The 27812-nt window shown below is 51.3% G+C and overlaps 1 protein-coding gene across 13 annotated transcripts in view; it reads left to right on the plus strand.

Annotated features, from left to right (window-relative positions):
- mtss1lb (MTSS I-BAR domain containing 2b) overlaps positions 1-27812 on the plus strand; it is an 80125-nt gene that overhangs the window by 46739 nt on the left and 5574 nt on the right. For 3 of the 13 annotated variants that reach the window (XM_042340208.1, XM_007905835.2, XM_042340214.1), the window contains 11 exons: positions 7753-7837; positions 9126-9217; positions 11050-11124; positions 12335-12343; positions 15978-16135; positions 17131-17238; positions 18491-18588; positions 20529-20739; positions 23037-23156; positions 26219-26410; positions 27000-27185. In XM_042340208.1, coding sequence (XP_042196142.1) covers positions 7753-7837; positions 9126-9217; positions 11050-11124; positions 12335-12343; positions 15978-16135; positions 17131-17238; positions 18491-18588; positions 20529-20739; positions 23037-23156; positions 26219-26410; positions 27000-27185 — 1334 coding nt within the window. The remainder of the gene's footprint in view (positions 1-7752; positions 7838-9125; positions 9218-11049; positions 11125-12334; positions 12344-15977; positions 16136-17130; positions 17239-18490; positions 18589-20528; positions 20740-23036; positions 23157-26218; positions 26411-26999; positions 27186-27812) is intronic. The other 10 variants (XM_042340210.1, XM_042340218.1, XM_042340211.1 and 7 more) reach the window with 7 other exon arrangements.

The raw sequence follows: 27812 nt of genomic DNA on the forward strand, positions 1-27812 counted from the left end.
ACGCTCTGACCTGCAGTCTTGGGCTTTGGGGTTGGGTGGGGGAACGGTGTTGGGTGGGGGGTCTACGGGCTGCTGTCAGACTGTGTTAGCTCCAGCAGTGGGAGTATTGGGAGAGAGAGAGGGAGCCTGGTTTTCCTCCGACACTAAACCTGAGCATCGTTGCCGTGAGGGCTCGCTCCGGGCAGCGATGTCCCCCAGTATTAAGAGGAAGTGTCGGAAATAGGTCACACAACAATATTCTGACGTTCTCAATGAGTAGCGGCTTTAAATGGGCATTGGCCCCACCGGAGCGCTCTTCTGGGTAGGGTCCACGTGTGTTAGATGGGCCTGGTTGGTGGCACCACCACCACCACCACCACAACAACAACAAATTACATTTGCGTAGCCGAAATCAAAACAGAAGCGGCTGGGGAGGACTCAGCGGGTCAGGCAGCATCTATGGAGAGAGGAAAGTCAGTCAACGTTTCGGGTTGATGGCCAAAGGTCGCTGGGAACACTCAGCAGGTCAGGCAGCATCTATGGAGAGAAGGGATTTGAATGTAAGGACCCGGGAGGGTCCTTACATTCAAATCCCTTCTCTCCATAGATGCTGCCTGACCTGCTGAGTGTTCCCAGCGACTTCTGACTTTTATTTCAGATTTCCAGTGGTATTTTGCCTTTTGTTACATTTACATTTACACAGCGCCTTCACGTCGGGAGGACATCCCAAGGCGCAGACTGGACAGTCAAGGATTTGGACCCGAGCTGGGGAGGGGAGAGGTGGGGGGGTTGGGATCGGGAGGGGGTGGTGAGCAGGGAGGGTGGGAGATAGGAGGGTGACCAAATGCCCGGTCGAAGAGGAAGTTGTTGAGATGCTGTGCATCTTCCTGCTATGACACTCAGTTTACTTTGTAAACGTGTTTCTCCAAGGTTCGCACCAGTTTACATGTTTATTGTGAGGTTTCTGTGCACACGGACCTCCCTGATTTCATTTGGTTTTATTTTACGACGTCGATAATGTCGCCGTCGATTTTTTACCTCCCATTTGTTTGTTTTTCCCTCAATTTCTAGCGAGATTACTGTCATTGGTAACGCTCTCAATGGCGAGCTATACGGTTTTAGCTGATTAAACTGCAGCAGTTACCCCAAAGCACACTCTGGGGTTCCCCCCAAGCCTTGGCTCCTGCCAACCTAATACTTTCTAGAATTAGGTAAGCAAAATGTGTCTCTCCAGGGAGGGGGAGAGAGAGAGAGAGAGTGAGTGAGTGAGAGAGAGAGAGAGTGAGTGAGTGAGTGAGAGAGAGAGGGTGAGAGAGAGAGCGAGAGAGAGAGAGTGAGTGAGTGAGTGAGTGAGTGAGTGAGTGAGTGAGTGAGTGAGTGAGTGAGTGAGTGCATTCTATTCCAACAATCTGTCTCTGGGATTTTCCTGTATAGGTGGGATTTATGGAATTCTCAGCTTGGTTTGGTTTGGAGACTCTTAAGTAACGGTGATGAGTTTCCGCGTGTGTCAGACACCTGTCTGGGCAGAAAAAGGCCCCAAAAAATGAAAAATTGGATGAAAAAAATACTGATTTTAATCTCAGATTAAATTCAGAAATTAGCCAGTTTACTCAAAACCTCTGTGTGGGAGAGGATTACACAATAATTATAATCCTTACATTTGATACAGTGCCATAATATAATATAATCACCCACAAAATATACAGTAAATTCACTTTACAGTACATTCTGTGAAGCCCTTTGAGACGTCTTGAAGACTTGATAAGATGTGATATCAAATTCAAAGATTATTAATATTATTATTATATTATGTCATTGAAACTTCTCAAAGTATGTCACAGGATTTACGGTGAAGTGTAGTCACTACGTATTAGTAGAGGAATGTGGCACCCAGTTTGCACAGCAATGTCCACAAACAGCCTTGAGTTCATGACAGATTTTATTGGGGGGATATTGTCAACCAGGACACCAGGAGAGAGAAACTCCCTTCTCTTTTTGAATAGCGCCATGGGATCTTTAGCGTCCACCTGAACAGGGAGGCAGTTTAATCAGTTTAACGTCTCATCTGAAGGACGGCACCTCCGACAATGTAAAATTCCCCCCAACACTGCATTGGTGCGTCAACTTATACTGTGAACTCAAAGTCCTGGAGTGAGTCTTAAACCCACAACCTTCTGACCCAAATAAGCGAATGCAGAGACCCTGATAGACATAGAGACACACAGAGACCCGGTGAGACACAGAGAAAGAGGGAGAAAGAAAGGTGTATTATTGTTAGATACTCACCAATGTGAGACACACACACACACACATACTCACGCAACATTGTGACACACATACGTGCACACACCCTTAAGGATGGACACACACACACAGGGATAGACCCACACACGGGGATATACACACATATACTCACCCACATACACACACACACACACACATATCCACACTGTGCTTATATCCCCAGTCTGTCAGCTACATTGTGCCTCCACTTTGTGGCAATAATGTCAAGACGTTTCCAGTGAACATCTGGCTACTGGTCAGCGCTGGCTGTGTCCCAGGCTGGGAGCCTCCAGCTGTTTGCTATTAATATCCTTATAAGAAGCGGGATGGCGAGGCGGAGAGGAAGCCGGCAGCTCTCAGCCCCGCGCTGTCTGTGTGGGAGACAACAGAGAGAGAGAGAGAGAGAGAGACCCTCACAGTGATGGGACACTCAGCTGTTTGCTGTGGGAGAGACGGAGGTTAGGAGTAACAACATCAACAACTTGCGATTCTCTCGCCCCCTTCACGGGCACTTTGTTAACTTTGTTGTCAGACTCCGCCACCATGAGGCGCTCCAGGGCGCTATCCCCATGTGAAGGGTGCCTTATAAACGCAAGTTGTTGTGGTTGTTACTGCATCTGCTGCCTGTCAGTGCCTCCATGCCCTGTACCACGCTTGGCACAGCTGGCACCAGGCTATATGTGGGGAGGGGAGCTCCGGGAGGGGTCGGAATGAAGGCCGGGATTCCGAGCCGGCAAACAGCTCGGCTGCAGGTTCCCACGCAGTTTGTTGTAATCTCTCCCGGGGTCTGACTCCACGTCACTTCCCAGGGTCTCCCGGGAGCGAGAGCCATGAGAACGGACCGTGGGGAGGTGTGTGGGGGGGGGGTGGGGGGCGGGGAGAGAGGGAATCAGAGTCCTGTAGCTCAGTGGTCAGAGCGCTCGCCTCGCAAGCGAGAGGACCTGGGTTTGATTTCTGACAGGATGAAACATTGGGCAACTTTCCTTACTCCACACACACGCCTCTGTTTATCAGCAGTCAGTAGGAACCCGAGACGCTTTCCGGGGCTAATAACAATAAAAAATGTTTTGAAATAATAATTTGGTCACTTCAATCCACGCCTGTTTGTGGGACGCTGCTGTGCGCAATTGGCTGCCGTGCTTTGCCCACAAGATATACAGTCAATCCACTTTAGAGTATGTCCTGTGAAGCGTTTTGAGACGTCTCGAAGATGTGATAGCACTATATCAAATGAAAGGATTATTATTATCATAAGTATTGCCCTGTGGGACTGCTCTGCCTTAAGGTGGACCAGAATTGTGACAAATCCTTCACAGCTGTAACCTGGAAGCCGGTTTTCCGAAGTTCTCAAAGAAAAGAATTGCGAATCCAGTCTGGATTGGAGAATCGTCCACAGTTCTGCTCCACCTTAACATTTTAGGCCACAAAGGTCCCTCGGGCCGAGACTGGGTGGAATTCCGGGCTTTGATCCCAGCCTGGAGCGGATTTCGGAGGCTTTCAGGAAAGGGGAGGAGCTGGGAGTCAGTGGGGGTTTGGGGTGGTGGGGGGGGGGGAGTGGGAGGGGAAATGGGGAGAGAAACTACATGAAACAGGAGCTTATATAAAACCAGCACAGCCTTTCCGATATTTCCCGGAGAATTGCATTCTGTGCGAGACCCAGTGGGAAGGAAGCTCAGCCACGAACAAACAGCTACTGACTGAGCCAGGCCTGAACCACTCCGGGGGGAATGGGACGGGAGCTCGAAATGCTCCGAGAGAGAGAGAGGGGAGGGGGGAGAGGGAGAGAGAGAGAGATTACTAATAACAGTAGCAATCCCCGCGTTTCATAAGGGAATTGGTTGTTACTTGCAGAGAACAAATTTGCAAGGATTTGGGGCAAGAGTGGGGTTGCGGGACTGATCGGGTAACTCTTCCAGAGGCACAATGGGCCGAATGGCCTCTGTCTGGGCTTTAATATTCTATGATTCTATGATTTTATACAGCGCCTTTCACGTCAGGAGGACGTCTCAAAGCTTCACTGGATTGACTGTAAAGTGGAGCGGCTGTGTATTTTGTGCGCTGATTTTGCCTTCAGCAATGTCCTGTTAAACATTTGGGGTTAGGGTTAGGGACATGTTTTATTTGGGGGATTGTTGGCCAGGACACCGGGAGAGAGAAAAACTCCCTTCTCTTTTTGAATAGTGCCATGGGATCTTCAACATTTAAACCTACAGAACCAGATATTCCTGTTACCCCCACTCCATTTTCTTCCCATTACTTTTCTGGGGGTAATAATCCCTTTTAAAAACAAATGTAACTAAAAAAAAATTGTGATCCCTCAATCCATGACTGTTTGTCTGCAATTGACTGGCGGGTTTCGCCCACAAACTATACAGTCACTACACTTTACAGTATATTCTGTGAAGCGCTTTGAGACGTCTCAAAGGCGTGATAACACTCTGTGTCAAGAGCAATGATTATTATTATTATTGTTGTTGTTATTACATTAAACTGATCGTTAAACGAGGCCTGGCTTCAGGCCCAGCCGCTGATTCCCCAGTTGCTGTGTAAAGAAATACTTCCTGGTGTCCGCACACGTTATGCGTGTGACTGGATGGAGGTGTTGGCTGAGCAACAGCCCTTTCGGTCACTTCGAGTCGGAAAGGCCTGAGGCTCGGGCTCATATCCTGCGTCGCAGCGAGTCCCAGCCCCAGCCCCGCCCCAGCCCCAGCTCCCGGCCCCAGCCCCCGGCCCCATCCCCCGGCCCCGCCCCTGGCCCCGGCCCCAGCCCAGCCCCAGCCCCCGGCCCCATCCCCCGGCCCCGCCCCCGGCCCCGGCCCCCGCCCCAGCCCCCGCCCCCGCCCCAGCCCAGCCAGACACACAGCTGTTTACAGTTACTGAGCATTAGTCCCAGCCGTTGGCTTCCGACTGCAGAGTAACATGGAGAAAATTCTGGAATTTCCAGCCAGGATTCCGACAGCTATCTCCAGTCAGGCCCAGAGGCTGGGAGGGGAGAATGCGGATGGGGTGGGGGGGAAGGGGGGGAGGATGGGGGAGTGAGAGTGAGGAGGAGGGGATAGAGCGTGGGTGGAAAGAGAGAGAGATGGATGGTGAGAGGGAGGGAGAGAGGAAAGGGGTAATTAGTGGCAAATGAACATCTTTGTGTGTGAGAGGATGGATGCCTGCGGGTGTTTGTTTGATGTTAGGAAGAGGCGGTGCGAATCGGATCTGCATCTAATTACAAGCAACAAAAAGATTTCATCTCAGTCACGGCCCGAATGCTTACCCCGTGCCTCTCCCTCGCCACCTTCAAGGCACGTCTCAAAGACCCTCCTCTTCGACCTCGCATTTGGTCACCCTCCTGCCCCCACCCTTCAGATCCCAACCCCCAGCTCAGGTCCAAATCCCTGACTGTCCAGTGCCTTGGGACCTCCTCCCGACATGAAAGACATTACACACATGTAATTTGTTGTTGTGGTTGTGGCTCTCACCCTCCCTGCGTCTCTATGTCTCTCAGTCACTCCATGGCTGTTTGTGGAATGTCGCTGTGCACAAAATGATTGCCGGCTTTGCTTACTAATACACAGTCACTACACTTTACAGTAAAAATCCTGTGAAGCGCTTTGAGACATCTTCCTGACATGTGATCAAATGCAAAGATTATTTTTACTATTAGGTCTCTGTGCCTTTTTCTTGGACCGAAATATAGCATTCGCCCACAAAATACAGTCACTACACTTTACAGTATACTCTGTGAAGAGCTTTGAGATGACGTGATTAGGCGCTACATCAAATGCAAGGATTATTATTATTATTATCAGGCAATCCTGTCAGAAAACTTTAAATTCTTCCTGAATGTCCCACAAGCTGGCGTGAAGCAAGTGACCGGTTGTATCTGCGGGAATTGCCTTCTCTCGTCGCTGTGCTCCTGTGCCATCGAATATCAAATACTCCAGCGAGATCTTTGAAGCCCCTGATTCCTCAGGGGAATTTTGTAGCTCAGTGGTTAGAGCACTCGCCCTGCAAGCGAGAGGACCTGGGTTCGATTCCCAGGCGGAAGAAACGTTGGGGACATTTCCTTCCTGAACTCTGTTTACCCACCAGTAAGTAGGAACCTGGTCGTTAGTCGATTGACGGATCGCTTTTCCGGGGGGTAATAATCCCTCAGAAAAACATTTGGTCGCTGTTTGTGGGACGCTGCTGTGCGCGGTTGGCTGCCTCGTTTCGCCCACAAAATACACAGTCACTCCACTTCACAGTATGTTCTGTGAAGCGCTTTGAGACGTCTCAATGACGTGATTAGGCACTGCATCAAATGCAAGGATTATTATTATTATTATTAATCCTCAGGAAGGTTTTGTGGGCTGGGAAGTCGCTGGGAACACTCAGCAGGTCAGGCAGCATCTATGGAGAGAAGGGATTTGAATGTAAGGACCCGGGAGGGTCCTTACATTCAAATCCCTTCTCTCCATAGATGCTGCCTGACCTGTTGAGTGTTCCCAGCGACCTTGTCTGGAGAGTATTAGGCACAGGTAGGCGAGAGCCAAGGCTTTGTGGGGGGAGCCCAGAGTGTGTAGTGGGGCATTGCAGGAGTCTAACCAACCAAAACCGTGTAGCTGTCCATCTGTGGGAGAGCATTGCATTGTTGAAGGTACCCGACCGATCTGCTCACCACAACCCCCCCCCGCCCCGCCCCGCCCCACTCCACCACCCGCTGCCTCCGCCCGGCTGGTTCCGGCCTTCTGTTTGTCGCTCGTTCCCTCCGCTCCGCCATCGGTGGCTGTGCCTTCAGCCACTATGCACCCAAACTGTGTCACTCCCTTTCCCGCAATCTCCCCCGCCTCACCCCCTCCCTCCCCACTTTCAAATCCCACCCAAAGCCCTTCCTTTTTGATTGTGCTTATTACGGTCACCTCTCCCCTCCCTCTCCCCGTGGCTCATTGTCAAGTGTTCCAGGACATTACCCCATGTTAAGGGCGCTATATAAATGCAAGTTGTCGTTGTTGCACCTCCCGAAGGATGAGACGTTAAACTGAGGTCAAAGCTACCTGTCCAGATGGATGTTAAAGATCCTGTGGCCCTATTGGAAAAGAGAAGGGAGTTTCTCTCCCAGTGACCTGGTCAATAATCACCACCAGATGACATTGGTCACTCACTCCGTGGCTGTTTCTGAGGCTGTACACAGTCACTACACTTGACACCAATTCCCTGCGGAGCTCTTTGAGACGTTCGGATGTCATAGGCGCTGGATCAAAGGCAAGGGTTACTACCATTTTTATCCTACAATGAGAGAGCGTTGCAGACTGGGATCTGCTGGAGGAATGCGGGAGGTTTATAAATAGACTGATGATGAGTTAAAGAGGCCGAGAGGGTGAAATACGTTGTGTTTGTCGTGCAGTTTGGCTTCCCACAGGAACTGAGATGGTTCAGTCTGACGTTGGCTGTTGTCTCCCTCTCCTGGACACACCCGGGAACTACTCACCCATTCTCAAACCTTTTTTCTCTTTCCAGGTGCCACTCGGGAGGTGGGCTCAGCGCTGACTCGCATGTGTATGAGGCATCGGAGCATCGAGGCCAAACTCCGACACTTCACCAAGTGAGTGTCCCGCCCACTGCGGCTCATTCACTAGCTTCGGGCGAAACGCTAAACCGAGCCCCCGTCTGTGCCTTCGACCGCCTGCCCTCCCCGCCACTCCACCCCCCCACCTGATCCCAACCCCCTTCTCGGGCCCAAATCCCTGACTGTCCAGCGCCTTGGGACGTCCTCCCGACATGAAAGGCGCTTTACACGTGTTATTTGTTGTTGCCTGTTCAGGTGGACATTAAATATCCCAGGGGGACTATTCGGAAGGAGAAGGAGTTTCTACTGGTGTCCTGGCCAACTTTCCCCCAAATAAAATTAGTCACCAACTTCCAAGGTTGTTTGTGGGACACTGCTGTATTAACTGCCACACTCACCTATAAAATATACAGTCACACTAACGTTACCTTACAGTCTATCTTGCTAAGTGCTTCGAGACTTCTTGATAACGTGATAAGGCACTATAATAATAATAATACTCTATGCATTTGATATAGTGCTTTCACATCTTCGAGACATCTCAAAGCGCTTCACAGGATATACTGTAAAGTGAATTGACTATATTTTGTGGGTGAAACACAGCAGCCAATTACGCACAGCAGTGTCCCACAAACAGCCGTGGGTTGAGTGACCAACTTATTATTGTTTTTTTTCTTGAGGGATTGTTATCAGGCGTGTGTGTAGAGAAAAGAAACCTGCCCTGGCCAGGAATCGAACCCAGGCCTCTCACTCGCGAAGCGAGAGCTGGAACTCTAACCACTGAGCTACTGGACTCCACTATATCAATTGGAAGTGTTGTTATATTATTCAGTCACTACACTTGACACAAGTGCTTTTGACTTGACAGACGTCAGATGAAATGGAAGGTCTCTTGTTACATCCCCTCTGGATGTGTTGCCGTTGCTGGACAGATAGGATTGAGGGATGTGGTGAGAAGGGCAGCTCAGTTGGCCTGGGCTTTCTGGACCAACCTGTCCTCTCCCTCTGCTCTGCAGGCACTGGCCTGCTTCACGTCCCTCGCCCTGCCCGCCCCGTTTCGCTCCAAGACCTGCCTCTTTAACCGCCTTTGGTCACTCCGTCCCCCTCTCGCCTCCTCCCTGCTTGTCATCCACTATTGTGAAGCAGTGTGAGACGTTATTCTACACAAAAGTTGTTACATAAAATGCAAGTTGTTGTAGTGATGGACATTTAACAACACCAACCGGTGTTGGCCTAACAAACATCTCAGCCTTGAAAATCTGTTGTTGATGATGACGTTGTCTCTAGTGGCTTCACATTGGTGAGATGGCTCTTGTTTCCCCAGTGCCCTGATGGAGAGTCTCATTAACCCTTTGCAAGAAAGGATCGAAGACTGGAAGAAATCAGCCACCCAGCTGGACAAGGATCACGCCAAAGGTGAAACATCCCAACCTTCATTTACTCCTTCACACAAGCATTTTGATAACCTAACTTACAACCTCAGGCCACAAGCTCAAAGCTTTGCTCCGCTAAACATATAGACTTCATTGCTTTAGATGGAAAAATAGCTTTGTGTCATTTCAGTGGTAAGCTGTATAGTTTTAGCTGGTTAGACTCCAACAGTTACCCCATCGCACACTCTGGGGTCCCCAAACCTTCGCTCTTGCCAACCTGCGCCTAATACTTTCCGGAATTAGGGAAGCAGGATGTGTCCCTCCAGGGAGAGAGTGCGCATTCCATTCCAGATACAGGAATTTCCATGTGAAGGTGACACAAATGGACCTCTATCTAGTTTAGGTACTCTTAAGCGGCTGACCAAAACATTTTATTGTGTTCAAGGAAGACACCCAAATCTATTACCACCTCTGCCACGTTGCAGCCAAAACTCTTACCCATCACCTCATCACCTCCTGCCTCGATTATTCCAATGCCCTCCTCCTCGCCTGTCTCCCCAGCTCCACCATTCTTCAAATCCAATTAATTCAAAACTCCGCTACCCATAACTTCACCCACACCACACGCCCATCACCCCAGTCCTCGCCAGGCTCCACCGGCTCGCTCTCGTAAAAATGGATCAGCTTCAAGATCCTCACACTCGCACACAAGTCACTTCACCTCCTGGCTCCTCCCTACCTCCCTGACCTGCTTTATTCCCTACTCCACCACCCGCCACCTCCGTTCGCTGGCTCCACCATTCTGTACATTTCTCGTCCTCTCTGCTCCACTATCGCCAGCCGTGCCTTCAGCCACTCGGCCCCCAAAACTCTGGAACTCTCTGCCTCAATCCCTCCACCTTGCCCCCTCCTTGCCCTTCAGATCACAATTGAAAACCTTCCTCTTCAAGGTGTTTACAGTCATCTCCCCCCTGCCCCCGGCTCAGTGTCAGGCTCCGCCGCGGATAAGTGCGCCTGCTTTCCATGAGGGGAGCTATATAAATGCAAGTTGTTGTTGCGGTTGAAGTGCAATAGTGCCTCCTGCTGGCTATAAAATGGTACTACACAATCACAACAAGAGCTTGCACTTAATCACACTTCACACAAGGAGAGTCTCGGAGCAATTAAAGCAATTAAAAAAGTGTTTAATGCCGTCTAACAGTGTCCGGGTAAAGGAAGAATGAAACTTGGGAGTTAGTAGATAACTATCGCTTGTATTAGTGTTTAATTTCATAATTATACAAGGAGTTGCCCTCAGCTGGAAGGTCAGTGAGAAACCAGAGAGCACTCACCTCTCGGAGGGTCTCCCACGCTCTCACCTCAGAGCCAGAAGGTTGTGGGTTCCAATTTCACATTGGGACTTGGAATCACATGGTCTAAGCTGATGCTCCAATGCAGCGCTGGGGGGTGTTGTGTTGTCGGAGGTGCCATTTTTCAGAGGACACGTTAAAACCGAGGTCCCGATTGCCTGTTCAGGTGGATGTTAAAGATCCCATGGCACGATTCGAAAAGAGAAAGGCGTTTCTCTCTCCCTCTCTCTCTCCCAGTGTCCTGGCCAACAATCCCCCAAATAAATATTGCTCCCTCACTCCATGGCTGTTTCCTGGCTTCCGCATTTCACCCACAAAATACACAGTCACTCCACTTCCCAGTCTGTCCGGAGAAGCGAATTGAGATGTCTCAACAACGTGATAAGGCGCTACGTCAAAAACAAGGATTGGAATTATGTCACAGAGAAAAGAGCCCCCAGGAGCTGTGCAGATAGATACACAGGGGGCTGAGTTGCTCTTCCCCTCTCTCCTCTCCTCGCTGTGTGACTATTTTCCTCTCCCGCAGAGTACAAACGAGCTCGGCACGAGATCAAGAAGAAATCCTCCGACACCCTCAAGCTGCAGAAGAAAGCCCGGAAAGGTGAGAGCTCTGCAGCTCGCAGGCTGCACTTTACACCAGTCTGTCCATCTGTCCAGAGAGAGCAGCGCAGAGAGAGAGAGAGAGGGGCCCAACAACAACAACAACTTGCATTTATATCGCGCCCTTCACGTGGGGGTGGAATCCCGGGGCGCTTTACAGTGGCGGAGCACGATGCCGAGCCAGCGGGGGGGGTGGGGGGGGGGCGGGGGGTGACCAGAGAGAGGGAGCGTGTGGGTGAGGAAGAGGAAGAGGCCGTGAATGGAGCCAGGATAGTGTGCGGAGACGGGAGGAAAAAACTTTGTGGAGACAAAGTGATGGTGGTTGATGAATTGGACTCGGAGCAGGAGCGCGGGTCCCACTCGGGTGGATGAGGGGAGGCGAGGCGGTGGGGGAGGATAGCGGCAGAGAGGTCCAGGAGCCCAGAGGAGGTCCTGGTCAGAGAGAGAGAGAGAAGACGTCATTAGTGACCAGATAGAGGGGCCCAGAGCAGGGAGGGTGATGAGTGTGGAGCCGTGGAGAGGAGGGGAATCCATTGCTTACTGGAAATGCGGACTCGCTGTGATGGAGCAGTCCTGGGCAAGCGGCCAGGCCACCGAGGTCCCTGCTGCTGAGTATAGCTGACATGTTAAGTCCTTGCTGCTGAATGTAGTCATTTTCTTAAAAACAGTACAACTTAAAGTCATTTTGAATAAGTTTTTGATGTGACGCATTATCTTTACCCTAAAGCAGCCATTTTGTGTGCCCATTCCCCGCTCCCCCTACCCCGCGCTGTTTGGCTGATGCGGATGTTGATTTGCGTGTTTCTGGGATGTTTATTAAACTCCTCTAACTCTGAGCCTCAGCTCTCAGCGCCTCACTCACCCACCCATCCACCCACCCACCCACCCACCCACTCACTCACTCACTCACTCACTCACCCACCCACCCACTCATTCACTCACTCACCCACCCACCCACCCACTCACTCACCCACCCACCCACCCACTCACTCACCCACCCACTCACTTACCCACCCACCCACTCACTCACCCACCCACTCACTCACCCACCCAGTCACTCACCCACCCACTCACGCACCCACCCACCAACCCACCCACTCAGTCACCCACTTACCCACCCACTCACTCACTCACTCCTCTCTGCTCTCTTTCTGACGTTCTCACTTTCTCCTCTTCCTCTCCTCCTCCTCTCCTCCTTCTTCTCCCGGTAGAATTTATGGGTGAGTAAAATGTCCACTGGGACAGAGACGTTTCTCCACTGTCTTTGAGTCTTCTATTATCTCATTATTGCACGTGTGAAAGCAGGAATGTGCTGCGACCAGCAAATACTGAGAGCAACTGGTTTTACAAGTTGGAACAGCCAACAAAGTCAGGCCCCATTCCCCAGGGTCTGCCTAACTAACTGATGCTTGAAAGCACAGGAACAACTAATGGGACCACTGCTGTTTGTGATCTATATAAATGACCTGGACTCGGGTACAGGGAGGACAAACTCCAAGTTTGCAGATGATACTAAGCTGGAAAAGTAATAAACAGTGAGGAGGATAGTAACAGACGGCAAATGGACATAGACAGACTGGTAACATGGGCAGACACGTGGCAGATGAAGTTTAATGTGGAGAAATGTGAAGTGATGCATTTTGTGAGGAAGAATGAGGAGGCAATATAAGCTGATGGTACAGTCTTAAAGGGGGTGAAGGAACAGAGAGACCTGGGGGTCATATAGTAAATCTTTGAAGGTGGCAGCACAGGCAGATACAGCTGTTAAAAGAGCATATGGGACACTGGGCTTTATAAATAGGGGCATAGAGTACACAAGTCAGGAAGTTATGATGAACCTTTATATAAAACACTGGTGAGGCCTCAGCGAGAGACTGTGTTCAGTTCTGGGCCCCACACTTTAGGAAGGATGTCAAGGCATTGGAGAGGGTGCAAAGGAGATTGACCAGGATGGTACCAGGAATGAGGGACTTCAGTTATCAGGAGAGGTAGAGAAGCGAGGATTATTCTCCTTGGGGCAGAGAAGGTTAAGAGGAGACTTGATGGAAGTTTTCAAAATTATAAGCAGATTCGATAGGGTGAACAGGAGAAACTATTCCCACTGGCGGGTGGGTCGGTAACCCGAGGGCACCGATTTAAAATAGATGTTAAAAGAAACAGAGGGGAGGGGAGGAGAGATGTTTTCACACAGAGAGTTGTTGGGATCTGGAATACATTGCCTGAAAGGCCGGTGGGAACCGATTCAATAACAGCTTTTAAGAGAGAAGTAGATAATTATTTGGGGACGACAAGTTTGCAGAGCTATGGGGAGAGAGCGGGGGAGTGGGGTTGATCAGGGCTATGGGGAGAGAGTGGGGGAGTGGGGTTGATCAGGGCTATGGGGAGAGAACGGGGGAGTGGGGTTGATCAGGGCTATGGGGAGACGCGGGGAGTGGGTTGATCAGGGCTATGGGGAGAGCGCAGGGGAGTGGGGTTGATCAGAGCTATGGGGAGAGAGCGGGGGAGTGGGGTTGATTTAGAAGCACTTTTCAAAGAGCCGACACAGACACGATGGGCCGAATGGCCTCCCTCGGTGCTGTATGATTCTATGAACTTTTGGGGGAGTGCTGCATTGTCAGAGATGCCGTCCTTCAGATGAGATGTTAAGCCGAGGTCCTGACTGCTGTTCAGATGGATCATCGCACTATTCAAAAGGAGTTTCTCTCTCTTTCCCAATGTCCTGGCCAACAATCCCCCCAAATAAAATTGGTCACTCACTCCGTGACTGTTTACGTGACATTGCTGTGCACAAGTTGGCTGCACGTTCGCCCACAAATTATCCAGTCACTACACTTTGCAGTGATTCCCTGGGAAGCCCTTTGAGATATTCTGATTTTAATGACGAATTGGGGATTGGCTGGGCTCTCTCTGTGGCACTGATTGACCAGCGTGCTGCACATGCCACTGACGATCGCTTTGTGTACACGGCGGTCATGCACGGTTTGCACGAAGTGATGTGCTCGCCGTGCGCATGGCTGCTCTACACAGGAACTGACACTAGTGGAGACCTCACCCCACCAGCGGCAGTTTTTTGTAAGCCCCGATAACAACTTGAGACCCCAAACCACAATGTTATAGTGGAGTCGCGTCAGCCTGTGTGTTTAACATGGTCACACACACGAGGGGCACAGACTGCGCTAGGCAGAGGTGAGGTGAACAGAGTTCGGACACAGAGAGAGAGCACTGAGTGTGTGAATTGGGGTTCAGTTGGGGCTGGGGGTGGAGCTGGGATTGGGGCTCGAGTGGAGGTGGGGGTTGAGACACATGTTTGGGGCTGACAGGACATTAGGACATGGTGGGGTTTTGTATGGGTTCCTTGAGAAGTGCTAGAAACAGTCAAAACCCTGTTCACAAAAACATCCTGATAAAATAAAGAGGAAAAGGGAAATTTGGCGCAAATGTAAATCTCGTCAATAAAAATCCAGATTAATCCAGAGCCTCTCAGTACAGGCTGTGTCCCAGCACTTCCCGGTGTAATGACTGTTCTGTAGCTCTTTCATTTGCCTGCGGATCATTGGCTAATGGGGAGCAGAGCGTAAGGATGGGGTGTCTGGTGTGTGTCGGAGTATTTGGTGGCAGGGCCTTTGGTATGTTGGGTTATGGGGGGCAGGGATGGGGCAAGGTGTGTGTCAGGGTATTGGGGGCAGGGAAGGGGAGAGTCTCTGCGTGATGGGGTAGTGGGGGCAGGGTTCAGGCTATGGGTGTTTGGTGGTGGGGCTGAGGTGGAGGAGGTTGGGGGTGGAGTGAGTGCATCGTGCTGGTTTGTCCATTCCTGCCATTTCTAAAGAACGTCCACCTTTTGAATTACTAACTGTGTGATTGTGGATGTTCATGTGTTGTTGTCACTGAGTTAGTGCTGGAGAGGGAGAGGGTTTCGTACTTTCTGTGGTGTTGTTAAAACAAATCTTTCACTGTTTGTACTTTCCAACTCTCCCCCCCCCCCCCACCCATCCAATGTCCAAAGTCCTTTCAGCCAATCCAGAACCCACTGGATGTCACACACACCTCAGATTTCTCCTAGTCTTACCTCTCAGACCATTTTATCTTAAGAATTGAAGATCGATCACCCTGAATTCCGAGGAGTCTTCAATCCAGCCTTAATTCAGAAGCCAGATTCTTTTAAGAACCCAGGAAACATTCATCTTATATTTGATGGCAACATGGCCTCACAGGTCAGGGCTGGCTACGGTCTCAAGCGTCAGGAACCTGCCAGGGTCACCTTGTGCCAAGGTCCTGGTGTCTGACCTGCTATCGGCCTTGGCTCCTTAGGGTTAGGGAGGGAGATAGCAGCGAGGTTGCTGCTTCTGAACCCTAACCCTCCCTCTGCTGGGAAGTGAGTGAGCACAGCTGAGATGTCCCAATAGTCAAATTACCCCATTGACACCAACTGTCCATCACTGTCCATGGGGAGCGGGGGCGTTAAGCAGTCTCTTTGGGGGCTGAGCTGGTGATGTGCTTGGAAACAAAATCGAGCCCACCCTCTGTGACGGTCTCTAGTCCTGAGCCAGGTGGGTCCGCAGTATTCCAGGAGACTGGTGATGGTAGCACAGCCCAGCCTGGCTCATCGGTAGCTTTCTGAGGAGGAGACCAGTTCCTAGGGGAAGGGCCACTTCCCACTCATATCCTGTTCACCCTACAATCCAAGGGATTTTGACCCAGTGATAGTGAAAGAGTGTCCCAGGCAGGACACCATGTGTGTGTGTGTTCTGGGTTGGGGGGTGTATGTGTGTGTAGAGGGGGGTCTGTTCTTGTGGATACTGGCCGTCCCACTCTGACTTGTGGGGTGAGCTCCGAGCACTTTCTGTTCCAATGTAGGTAAAGGGGACCTGAGGCCACAGGTGGAGAATGCGGTTCAGGATGTGAACGACATGTACCTGCTGCTGGAGGAGACAGAGAAGCAAGCCGTGCGCAAGGCTCTGGTGGAGGAACGCGGAAGGTTCTGCACTTTCATCACCTTCCTACAGCCGGTGGTGGTAAGGATCAGCCTCGTGCCCTTCCCCCCACCCCCCAACCCAACCCAGGAGAACATGTCATAGAATCCTAGAACATCACAGCGCAGAAGGAGGCCATTTGGCCCATTGTGCCTGTGCCGGCTCTTTGGAAGAGCGCCCCAATCAGTCCCACTTCCCCGCTCTTTCCCGACATCCCTGCAAGTTTTTCCTTTGCAACTCCCTATCCACTTCCCTTTGGAAAGTTGTTATTGAATCTGTTGCCACCGACTCTTTCAGGCCGTGCGTTCCAAACCCTAACAACTCTCTGTGTAAAAACATTCTCCTCATCTCGCTGGCGCAGTCTCTCTCTCTCGCCTCTTGAGTCAGAAGGCCCTACATCGGGACTTGGAATCACAACCTAAGCTGACGCTCTAAAGCAGCGATGAGGCAGTGTTGCATTGTCGGACATGCCGTCCTTCGGATGGGACCTGGAACCAAGGTTCTATCTGCCTGTTCGGGTGGACGTTAAAGATCCCATGGCGCAACAGTATTCGAAAAGGGAAGGGAGTTTCTCTCTCTCTCTCTCTCTCGGTGTCCTGGCCAACAATCCCCCAAATATCATTGGTTGCTTTGAGAGGTTTGCCCCAAGTATAAGGCAGTGTGAGGTTTGAGGTGTGCAGAAATTACTTGTCAGGGTTTAAGTATTTGTCCGGGAGAAGTTTGGCAAATTGTTAAAATATGGGCCTCAATTCTGAAGATGTTTTTCCAGTGAGTTTCTATTTAGGATCTGCAGAGAAAACCATCTCAGAATTAACACTGAATTTGAGGGTTAGCCCTTCTCTTGGCTGCTGTGAGATGTCTGTGTGTTTGTCTGGGGTCAGGGCAGAGCTGGTGAGATGTCTGTGTGTTTGTCTGGGGTCAGGGCAGAGCTGGTGAGATGTCTGTGTGTTTGTCTGGGGTCAGGGCAGAGCTGGTGAGATGTCTGTGTGTTTGTCTGGGGTCAGGGCAGAGCTGGTGAGATGTCTGTGTGTTTGCAGGATGGGGAGCTGGCAATGCTCGGGGAGATCACTCACCTCCAGGCCATCGTTGATGACCTCGTTGTCCAGACCGCAGAACCACACAAGCTGCCTCCGGCCAGTGAGCAGGTAATTACACACCCACCAACACACACGCACACCCACAGACGCACGCACACCCACAGACGCACGCACACCCACAGACGCACCCACACCCACAGACGCACGCACACCCACAGACGCACGCACACCCACAGACGCACGCACACCCACAGACGCACGCACACCCACAGACGCACACAGGCCCAGACACACACCCACAGATACCCACGCACAGACACACACCCACAGATACACATGCACAAACACACACACCCATACCCACACACACACATACATAAACATAGACACACATGCACACAGACACACACACATACAGGTACGTTACACACACATACACACACAGGTACGTTACACACACACAGGTACGTTACACACACATATAGGTATGTTACACACACATATATACACGTATGTTACACGCACAACATTGGTATGTTATACACACACACACACACAGGTATTTCATACATACACACACACACAGGTACATTGCACAAACGCACACACTGGTATGTTACACACACATACACAGGTACGTTACACACACCAAACACACATAGATATGTTACACACACATAGAGGTATGTCATACACACACACACAGGTACATTACACAAACACACACACCTGGATGTTAGACACACATACCACAGGTACATCATACACTCACATAGAGGTATGTTACACACACGCATGTACATTACACACACACACAGGTACATTACACACATATACCCTGACATACACAAGTACACGGGTACAGAAACAGGGACGCAGACAGACAAAATTTGTAACACACACGTTACACACACACACACACATATATGTTATACACACAGGTATGTTACATGCACACACACACACAGGCACATTAGACACACACAGGTATGTTACACAAACAGATATGTTACACATAGGTACATTACACACACACACAGGTACATTACACATATATACCCTGACATACACAAGTACACAGGTGCACTACAGAAACAGGCACACACACACACGTATGTACACACACAGATGGACGCAGACAGACAAAATTTGTAACAACAACAAAATTACAATTATATAACACCTCACCTGCCGCATTGCGCACACAAAATACACAGTCAATTCACTTGACAGTGTATCCTGTGAAGCGCTTTGAGACGTCTCGACCAAGTGATAAGATTCTGTGCCGAACGTAAGGATGGTGATTGTATCCAAGCGCGAGCTGCCGAGGGCAGCAGTAACTCATTGCCTTTCCTACCAGGTGATTAAAGACCTGAAGGGGTCTGACTACAGCTGGACTTATCAGACCCCCCCCTCCTCCCCCAGCAGCTCGGGCTCACGCAAATCCAGCATGTGCAGGTAGGTCTGGTCTGCGGTTGGATCAAGCTCAATTAGTGGCCATTCAAAATGATTGAGGGGATGGAGGGACTGGACTACGAGGAGCGATTAGATAAACTGGGCATGTTCACACTGGAGAAGGGAAGGTTGAGGGACGATATAATTACGGTCTTTAAGATTCTGAAGGGAATAGATCATGTAGATCACGAGAAGCTGTTTTATCTTGCGCTGAACAGTAGAAGCAGAGGACACGGCCTGTGATTGAAGGGGGTTAAATTCAGAATAAATCTGCGGAAACACTAGTTCACTGAGTGAGTAGTAAACATATGGAACAACCTCACTAGGGAGACAGACGGTGGCAGCACAAAATGAATTTTGTTTCAAGAACAAATGAGATAGATTTCTGCTGGAAAATAATATCTGGGGCCAAAACAGTGTATAGTTTGGGGCACGACATGTCAAGCGACTGCCAGGATGGTGGAAAGTGAACGAGATGGACCTCGGGCTTCTTTCGCCAGCAAATTCTTATGTTCTTATGAAAGTTAATGATGGGGAACATGGTGAGTGTTGGGGTGTGAGATGAGCAGTGATGATGGCCCGGTCGCTGCTAGTCTCAGTTTACGGAGCCGATTCCCTCTCACGGTTGTGTTTGCCACATGCCGGTCCTGACACTCACTAACACCTGTTTCCCAGGCGCCTGTTTGTACAGTTCTCAATGACCTTCTGGTGTCTGGCTTTCCCACTCTCACAGGGTATAGGGGAGGGGGCTGCCCCTTAGCCCTGCCCCATGGAGCATTTGGTCAGTTTATTGCAGGTCGTGTCTGTGAAAAGCTCTCATTCTATCTCTGGAAATCCCTGATTTACACAAGAGAATTTTTTGTGGTCAGCCGAGTGTCTGACACGTGTGGAAACCCATCACCTTAACAGCATCCAAACCCGCTGAGAATTCCATGTATCCCACCTACACATAGGAATCCCAGAGATAGATTGTTGGAATGGAATGCGCTCTTCCTGGAGGAACACATCCTGTTTACCGAATTTCAAAAGTATTAGGCGCAAGAGTCAAGGCTTGGGGACCTCAGATTGTGCGTTGGGGTAAACTACTGGAGTCTAACCAGCTAAAACCCCACAGCTTGCCATTGAGAGCGCTGTCTGGCCAACTAGGACCACCCTACCCCTCAGGGCTTTGGCTGCGGGGTTAACAGGAGCTGAGTGGGAGGATTCCCTGCCCCACATGAGAGATGTTCACCCGGAGATGCTGACTTACTCTGGAGCCGGCCCTGTGTGTTGGTGGCTGCTCTTTCCTGCCGCTGAGTGGGTAATGGAGCCGGGATTCTCTTCCTCTCTCTGCTCAGTTCCTCGTGTAAGACGGGAGGGCAGTGAACTCCACCAGGAGGGGAGACAGGGCGGTCTCTGGGGGTGGGGTGGGTGGTGGTGGGGATGGAAATTAAATGTAATGCCCAAACACCAGGATCCCAACCAACCACCTTGAGTTGTAACCTCAGTGACCCTCCTTTGGGGGATTGACCTTCGATCCAGAAGCTCCTGTTGACCCTCCTTTTGAGTGGGGGGACACAAAGCATGTGCATGGTTCACCAATTCTGGGATGTGATGGAGTGGGGGGTGGGGTTTGGGGGCTGGAATCTGGCAGCAAATGGAATGGAAACCCAATTGCAATGTGGTAACTGGATGCTGCCGTGGAGATACAAAGCGAGGGGTGGGGGGGAAGGTGTAAAATGTTCCCATTTGCCCCTCGCCCTCCCCAATGTGTAGCCTTCTGCCTGCTGTGTGTGTGTGTCTGTGCCGTGGTGATTTTTGTCTGACCTTGTCTCAAATTGTCTCCCTCACTCTCCATTTCCGCCCCCCCGCCCTCACTCCTCACCCCCACCCTCCCCTCTCACTCCTCACTCCTCACCTCTCCTCTCACCGACTCCCCCTCCCCGCACACCCCCTCCCCCCAGCAGTGTAAACAGTACAAACAGTAGCACGTCACGCTCCAGTGGTTCCCAAACTCACTCACCAAGTTCCAACTATCGGTACCGCAGCTTGGCCCAGTCGGCGACCAGCGGCACACGGCTTTCCAGCGTCTCCTCACACGACTCCGGCTTCGTCTCCCAGGACGCCATGTATTCCAAACCGCCATCGCCAATGCCATCGGACATCACCAGCCAGGTAAAGCCCCTCTTCCTTTCCAGCCGTAAACGTTGGGGGTAAACTCAGAACAAATCTACCAAACACTATTTCAGAGAACGAATCGTGATCCTGTGGAACAGGCTCCCGAGGGAGACGGTTGAGGCAAGAAATGTTGATTCCTTCAAACACAGATTAGATAGTTTGGGTTTAGGAAATAACATTATGGGATATAGCACATAGGGAGTTCGGGACATATGAGCAGGCGACCACCAGGAAGATGGAAGGCGAACTAGATGGACCTTGGTCTTTTTATCTTCTAGCATTCCTTACGTTGTTATGTTCTTGGCAGTCAACTCTTCCCCCCCACCAACTCGCAAAGGACCCATAGCATCACATGCCCCCAAATTCCACCCAGTCTCAGTCCGCTGCACCATTTATAGCTGCACAAGATCACATGATCACAGCAGCCAATTGCACATAGCAGTGGCCCAAGACAGTTGTGGATTGAGTGACCGCGTGTTTTTTTGGAAGGTTTATTACACTACAATACAAAGTTATAGTTGTAAAGCACCTTTCACGTCAGGAGGGCGTCCCAAGCCACTGAACAGTCAGGGATTAGGGATTAGGAAATTATCTCCAGAAAGCGATCTGCCAATTGACTAACAACCGGATTCCTACTTAATGTTGGTAAACAGAGGCGTGTGGGTAAGGAAACTTGCCTAAGGTTTCACCCTGCCCAGGAATCGAACCCATGTCCTCTTCCTTGCTAAGCGAGTGCACTAACCACTACGCCACAGGACTCCACGTCTCATCCCTCCAGAATACTTCCCCCCCCCCCCCCCCCTTCACCTCACCGAGTCCAATGTCCTTCCTGATAACCTGTTCCAATCATTAATCCCCCTCTGGGTAAAGAAATACTTCCTGGTGTCTGTCCCTTTTGAAATGCAGGGATTGCTATGTAAGCTCTCTCTTCTCTTCAAGTAACAATCCAATTCCCTTTTGACACGCAGGGATTGCTACTGTTATTAGTAATCTCTCTCTCTCTCCCTCTCCCCCCCCCCCCCCCTCTCTCTCTCTCTTGGAGCATTTCGAGCTCCCGTCCCATTCCCCCCGGAGTGGTTCAGGCCTGGCTCAGTCAGTAGCTGTTTGTTCGTGGCTGAGCTTCCTTCCCACTGGGTCTCGCACAGAATGCAATTCTCCGGGAAATATTGGAAAGGCTGCGCTGGTTTTATATAAGCTCCTGTTTCATGTAGTTTCTCTCCCCATTTCCCCTTCCCCTCCACCACTGACTCCCAGCTCCTCCCCTTTCCTGAATGCTTCCAAAACCCACCCCAGGCTGGGATCAAAGCCCGGAATTCCACCCACTCTCGGCCCGAGGGACCTTTGTGGCTTTAAATGTTAAGGTGGAGCAGGACTGTGGATGCACAATTCTTTTCTTTGAGAACTTTGGAAAACCGGCTTCCAGGTTACAGCTGCGTTGAAGTTGTTCCTCGTCAAGTGCAGATCCCTTTGAAAGTTGTAATTGAATCTGCGAAAAAAAATACTTAAATTTGACGACGTAAACAGTCCCACAGGCTGAGACTTGATGGAATTTGGGGCTTCCACACATTGATCGCCAATGTTTTGTTAGAGACGGTCCATTGGCTCCCCCTGGTGGGTAATAGCACTGCCCAAAGCAGACTTCATCAGAACAGATCAGGAAAGTGACCGATTTGAGCAAATGAGTCTAGGCCAGGGGTGGGGGTCACCATTCAAGGCTATAATTGGCCTGAGAACCCCAGGAGAAGGAGGGGGAACTCAAACAGGTTCCCCCTGCTCCTGGGACCAGACATTTTCCCTCTGGTTTCGGGCTCTGACCATTTCAAAGTGTTGCAAAATCCAGTGTTTCATTTGGGAGCCGGATATAATAATGATCCTTATATATGGCATCAGGGAGACCAAGGGCTAGCACTCCGTGTCAGAGGAAGATCTTAAAGAGGGTTTATATCTCCTTGCCTTGAAACTCAAGTCATTTGAGGTGCCAACCCAACCCGTGACCTACTCGATCAAGCCATCAGTCCCTCCGTAGACCCCTTGACCCAGAGAAATCAAGGACGCAATGGGGGAAGCCATTCAACCCATGGTGCCGGTGTGGTGATCGAGTACTCCTTACTCTCTAACCATCCACTCCCTATAATTTAGCACTGAGATTAAACCTGTGTTGTGGTCTGGGCAAGCCTGTGTTGTCAGAGGGTTAACTCCTGCATGCTCGCTGTTCTAACCAGATTTACTCTCTTTCCCCTTCCCCTTCTCTTGCTCCCCGTCGTTGCCCTTTGACCTCCGCGGATGCATGGCAGAAGTCGTCGAGCTCGGCTTCCTCTGAGGCCTCGGAGACGTGCCAGTGTGTTAGTGAGTGTAGCTCACCCACCTCGCTGAGTTCTAGCTCCACAGCGGGAGCCTGGTCAGGTGGCGAAAAGGTGAATCGTCCGTCCGTCCGTCTCGCATCGGCCGCTGTCTGTCAGCCAGGACCTTAGAACCCAGCGAGTAAACCCTCCCTCGCGGGCTGCTGAGCTCCCCACCCACTGCCAGATACTGTCAGCCTTGAGCTACACACCAGTCTCCACACACTGCCCTCCCCACAGCCTGGACACTGGCTACAGGGGCTGAAAGCCTTGTCTCCGGTATTCTTTGCTGTCTATTTCTAACAACAACAACTTGCACTTATAAAGCGCTGACCAAGCAGGGTAGCATCTCAGAGCATTTAATAGTGGCAGAACCTGACTCCGAGCCGGGGTGGGGGGGGGGGGGCGCGAGGTCGGGGGGGAGAGGTTACCATAAGCACGGTCAAAGGGAAAAGTTTTCAAGCAGGACTTGAAAAACGGGAGAGAGGGAGCAAGACGGAGGGACTGAGGGAGAGTGTTCCAGAGTTGTAATTCCATTTGTGAATTACACAGAGAAGGGCACCAGTCAAAGGGAGATGGGGGGCACAAGGTAGTGGGATTGGGGGCAGTGTAGGGAGATGGGGCTAGGGGGCAGTGTAGGGAGATGGGGCCAGGGGGCAGTGTAGGGAGATGGGGCCAGTGGGCAGTGTAGGGAGATGGGGCCAGGGGGCAGTGTAGGGAGATGGGGCCAGGGGGCAGTGTAGGGAGATGGGGCCAGGGGGCAGTGTAGGGAGATGGGGCCAGGGGGCAGTGTAGGAATGGGAGGCAGTGGAGGGGGTATGGGCACAGTGTAGGGAGATAGGGGGGGCAGTGTAGGGAGATGGGGGGGCAGTGTAGGGAGATGGGGGGCAATGTAGGGGGATGGGGGGCAGGTAGGGAGATAGGGGGCACTGGGTAGTGTAGGGAGATGCCAGGGAGGGGGCAGTGTAGGAATGGGAGGCAGTGCATGGACATGGGGGCAGTGGAGGGGGATGGGGAGCCGTGTAGGGAGATGGGGAGCCGTGTAGGGAGATGGGGAGCCGTGTAGGGAGATGGGGAGCCGTGTAGGGAGATGGGGGGCAGTGTAGGGAGATGACAGAGTAGAGGATTGGGGGGCAGTGCAGGGGGATGGGGGCAGTGCAGGGAGATGGGGGCAGAGTAAGGAGATGGGGGGGCAGAGTAAGGATATGGGCAGTGTAGGGAGATGGGGGGCAGAGTAAGGATATGGGCAGTGTAGGGTGATGGGGGGCAGCCTAGAGTGATGGGGGGCAGTCAGGGAGACGGGGGCAGTGTAGGGGAGATGGTGATGGAGTTGAGAGACACCTCAAATGCACTATTTTCAATCAAACCCCCTCTCTATTCGGTGCAGTGTTCCAGGTTGACAGTATTTGATCCAACCTTAGATCTGACTTGGGGACATGATTAAATCTTTTGTAACCGGTCACGTGATGACAGAGTGGGCCAGATGGGTGACTCTCTCTCTGGTTTCAGAGGTCTGGCTGATGTGGCTCCTTATCGAGGGAACAATGTCTAAAACACAACTTGTCTTTGAAGCAATTTGAATCCCCTTGCCTCCTACCCCATCTCCTTATTTTATTTATTTATTTATTTCATTTTCCTGTTATCTTTTGTTTGGTCGTGGGACACCGCTGTGCGCAATTGACTGCCGCATTTCGCCCACAAAATATTCAGTCAATTTTACAGTGTTATCCTGTGAAGCGCTTTGAGACGTCTTGAAGCCGTGACAAGGCGCAATATCAAATGCAAGGATTATTATTATTATTATTATTAATGTTGCTGACACTAATCACTGGCCTTGGCCTCAGTGTCGTGCTGGCCTCGCTGACATGATCCTGGTAGAAATGTTTGGAATGGGTGCACGTGTCTCTTGGGAGGTCAAAGTCTACACTGAGGAGATACGGGAGGAACAGAGTCCTGCTTCTAGATGGGTGGGGGTGGGAGCGCGGAGGACGAGATGGGGGGGGGAATTGATTCTGGTGTGGTTCTTCCAACTCGTTCCCCGTTTTCAAGTTTGGTTCCTCCTATTCCTCCACCCGGCTCCAGCGACTTTCCTTCTCGCACAGTGAGCACTGAGTGGGTCAGGAGATCTGGTGTAAGCAGCAAGTCTCACTATTTCATGATGATAGAATCCTAGAATTATACAGCACAGAGGGAGGCTATTCAGCCCATCGTGTCGGTGTCGGCTCTTTGAAAAGAGCTTCCAAATCAACCCCACTCCCCCGCTCTCTCCCCATAGCCCTGATCAACCCCACTCCCCCGCTCTCTCCCCATAGCCCTGCAAACTTGTCCTCCCCAAACACAACTCAATTTCTCTCTTAGAGAAACTATCTTTTAGAAACCCCCCCGCCGCCGCCCGCAACAAGTGAGAAGCCACAAAGAGTCTGGGCTTTAACCTCCCTGGGCACAGTGCCAATCTCATGCAGGCAAACACACACCTAGCCCTTTGGGCCACAAAAGCATTGCTTTGTTTCAAATCTATTTCTGCATTAGATTCCATTTGAAGAGCCGTCTCCACCGCCTTTCCTTCACCTGACCAGCAGGTGGCGTCCCTGAGCAAGAGGCAATTGCCCCTCGGTCTCATTCTTCCCCCAACTCGTTCCCCCCTCCTTCAGTTTGGTTCCTCTTCTTACTTCCTGAGTCCAGCCCCAGACGCTTGCCGTTGCTTCTTATTCTGCGGATGCCTGGTCAGGAACTGGCAACTCCCAACCCAAGATCTCGAGATACAGTGCACAGTGTGAGACACGGCATGTCAAGCGACTGGCAGGTTGGTGGAAGGCCAACTAGATGGGTCTTGGGTCTTCTTTCGCCAGAAAATTCTTATGTTCTTATGAGATGTGTCTTGACAGGCGTGGTAAACCATCACCAAGAGTATCCAAACCAGACAGGGTTCCGCGCTGATAACGGCACACTGGCGTATGTACAGTAATGCCCTGTGAGCAGTCACCGAGGTCTTTAGCCCGCATAGTCAGGCTGTGGATTCGGCCTCTGTTGCCTTTTGAGTTGTGTTTTGCTGGCATTTCCTTGGCAAGCCCCAAAGAAGGGGGCTGGCTGCCCACTAACTAACTGCCTGTGCTGATCTCATATTTTTCCATCTGCAGTTTACAGCTGGCTGTGTGCATGTCCATCTTCCTAGTGAATGTTCATCACCTGCGTTATCTGGCTCTGCCTCCCTCCTTCCTGACAGCGAGCCCTGCCTTAGGCCTAATCCTGCTAGTTTCCCTGATCTCTCCCCCTTTAACCCCCCCCTGGGACCTGGCCTCCTCCCCTCCTCGGCGGTTCCTAGCTGGAAGGTTTGTTTGTTTAGTTATTATTTTCGCTCTTTAATTGCTGGCTCCTCTCTCTCTCTCTCTCGCTCTCCTGACCCCGTGTCACTAACCTCTCATTGTTTGCCAATCATTGCATGAGCTAATCCCAATCCCTCTGCCCGCTCACCCTGGCGTCCTCCCCTTACAGCTGTCTGGCCACAGAACGGGAGACAGTGAAGTCCAAGAGACTGGAACCCACCCGCTCTCACTCCGGCCCTCCTATGGCAGCAGCGGTTTCACATCTCTCACACTCACTTGCACGCATACTGACCTACACACTCACTCACACATGCACACTCACACACTCATGCATTCACTCACACAGTGTCACTCACGCTCATCCCCCCTCCCCCACACACATCATTCCTTGTGGAGACTCCAATCCAGGTCTCCCCAGCCTGTCACATTCCCAATCCTTCCTGCTGGGATTGCGACGGCCAGCTGCTCCCGTTCTGAGACTAACAGCCGTTTGCACAAGAGAGACCGGGCTCTGTCTACCTCCCGGCCTCAGTGTTTGCTCTCAGCTGCCACACAGCACCATCTAACCCTGGGACACTTCTCTCAAACCTTCTAGGACTGGTCAAAGCCTGGTCCTTATGACCAACCGATGGTGAACACTCTCCAGCGGCGCAAGGAGGTGGTGGAGCGATACCGGGAGGTGGAGGTGGGCTCCGGCGCGGTGATCTATCCCGGTGGGAATATGGAGGAGCCGGCCAGATCCCGGATGCACACCTCAGCACTCGCTGCCAAGGTTCAGTATGTGAGTAACTGCTCATTCTCTCTGTCACTGGCCGCTCAGCAACAACCGTCACCTCAAGTCTGCTCTGGTGTGTTTCCTCACTTGACCCTGCCCCCCCGCCGACCTTACCCCCACTCTCCTGCTTATTCCCCCACACCTTTTAAATTTGCCGGACAGTGCTATCACTGGGGGCAGGGAATCCTCCCTCTCAGCTCCTGTTAATTCTGCAGCCAAAGCCCTAACGGGGAGGGTGGTCCTAGCTGGACAAGCAGCGGGAAAGCTTACCAGTCAGCGCTCTCAATGGCAAGCTGTATGGGTTTAGCTGGTCAGACTCCAGCTGTTACCCCAACGCACACTCCGGGGGCCCCCAAGCCTTGGCTCCTGCCAACCTGTGCCTAATACTATCCAGAATTAGGTAATCAAGATGCATCCCTCCAGGAAGAGAGAGAGAGAGAGAGTGCACATTCCATTCCACTAAATATCTGGAGATATTTGTGGGTGTAAGTGGGTTGTATGGAATACTCAGTTTTGTTTGGTGACGGTGACCGATTTCCACACGTCAGCCACCCGTCTGGGCAAAAAAACAATGCCCTTTAACATTCCTCCCTCCAGCAGCTATCACGTATCAAATTCCAGTTAAAAATGACT

Source organism: Callorhinchus milii, unplaced genomic scaffold (genome assembly GCF_018977255.1).
Source record: "Callorhinchus milii isolate IMCB2004 unplaced genomic scaffold, IMCB_Cmil_1.0 Scaffold14, whole genome shotgun sequence".
NCBI lineage: Eukaryota > Metazoa > Chordata > Chondrichthyes > Chimaeriformes > Callorhinchidae > Callorhinchus > Callorhinchus milii.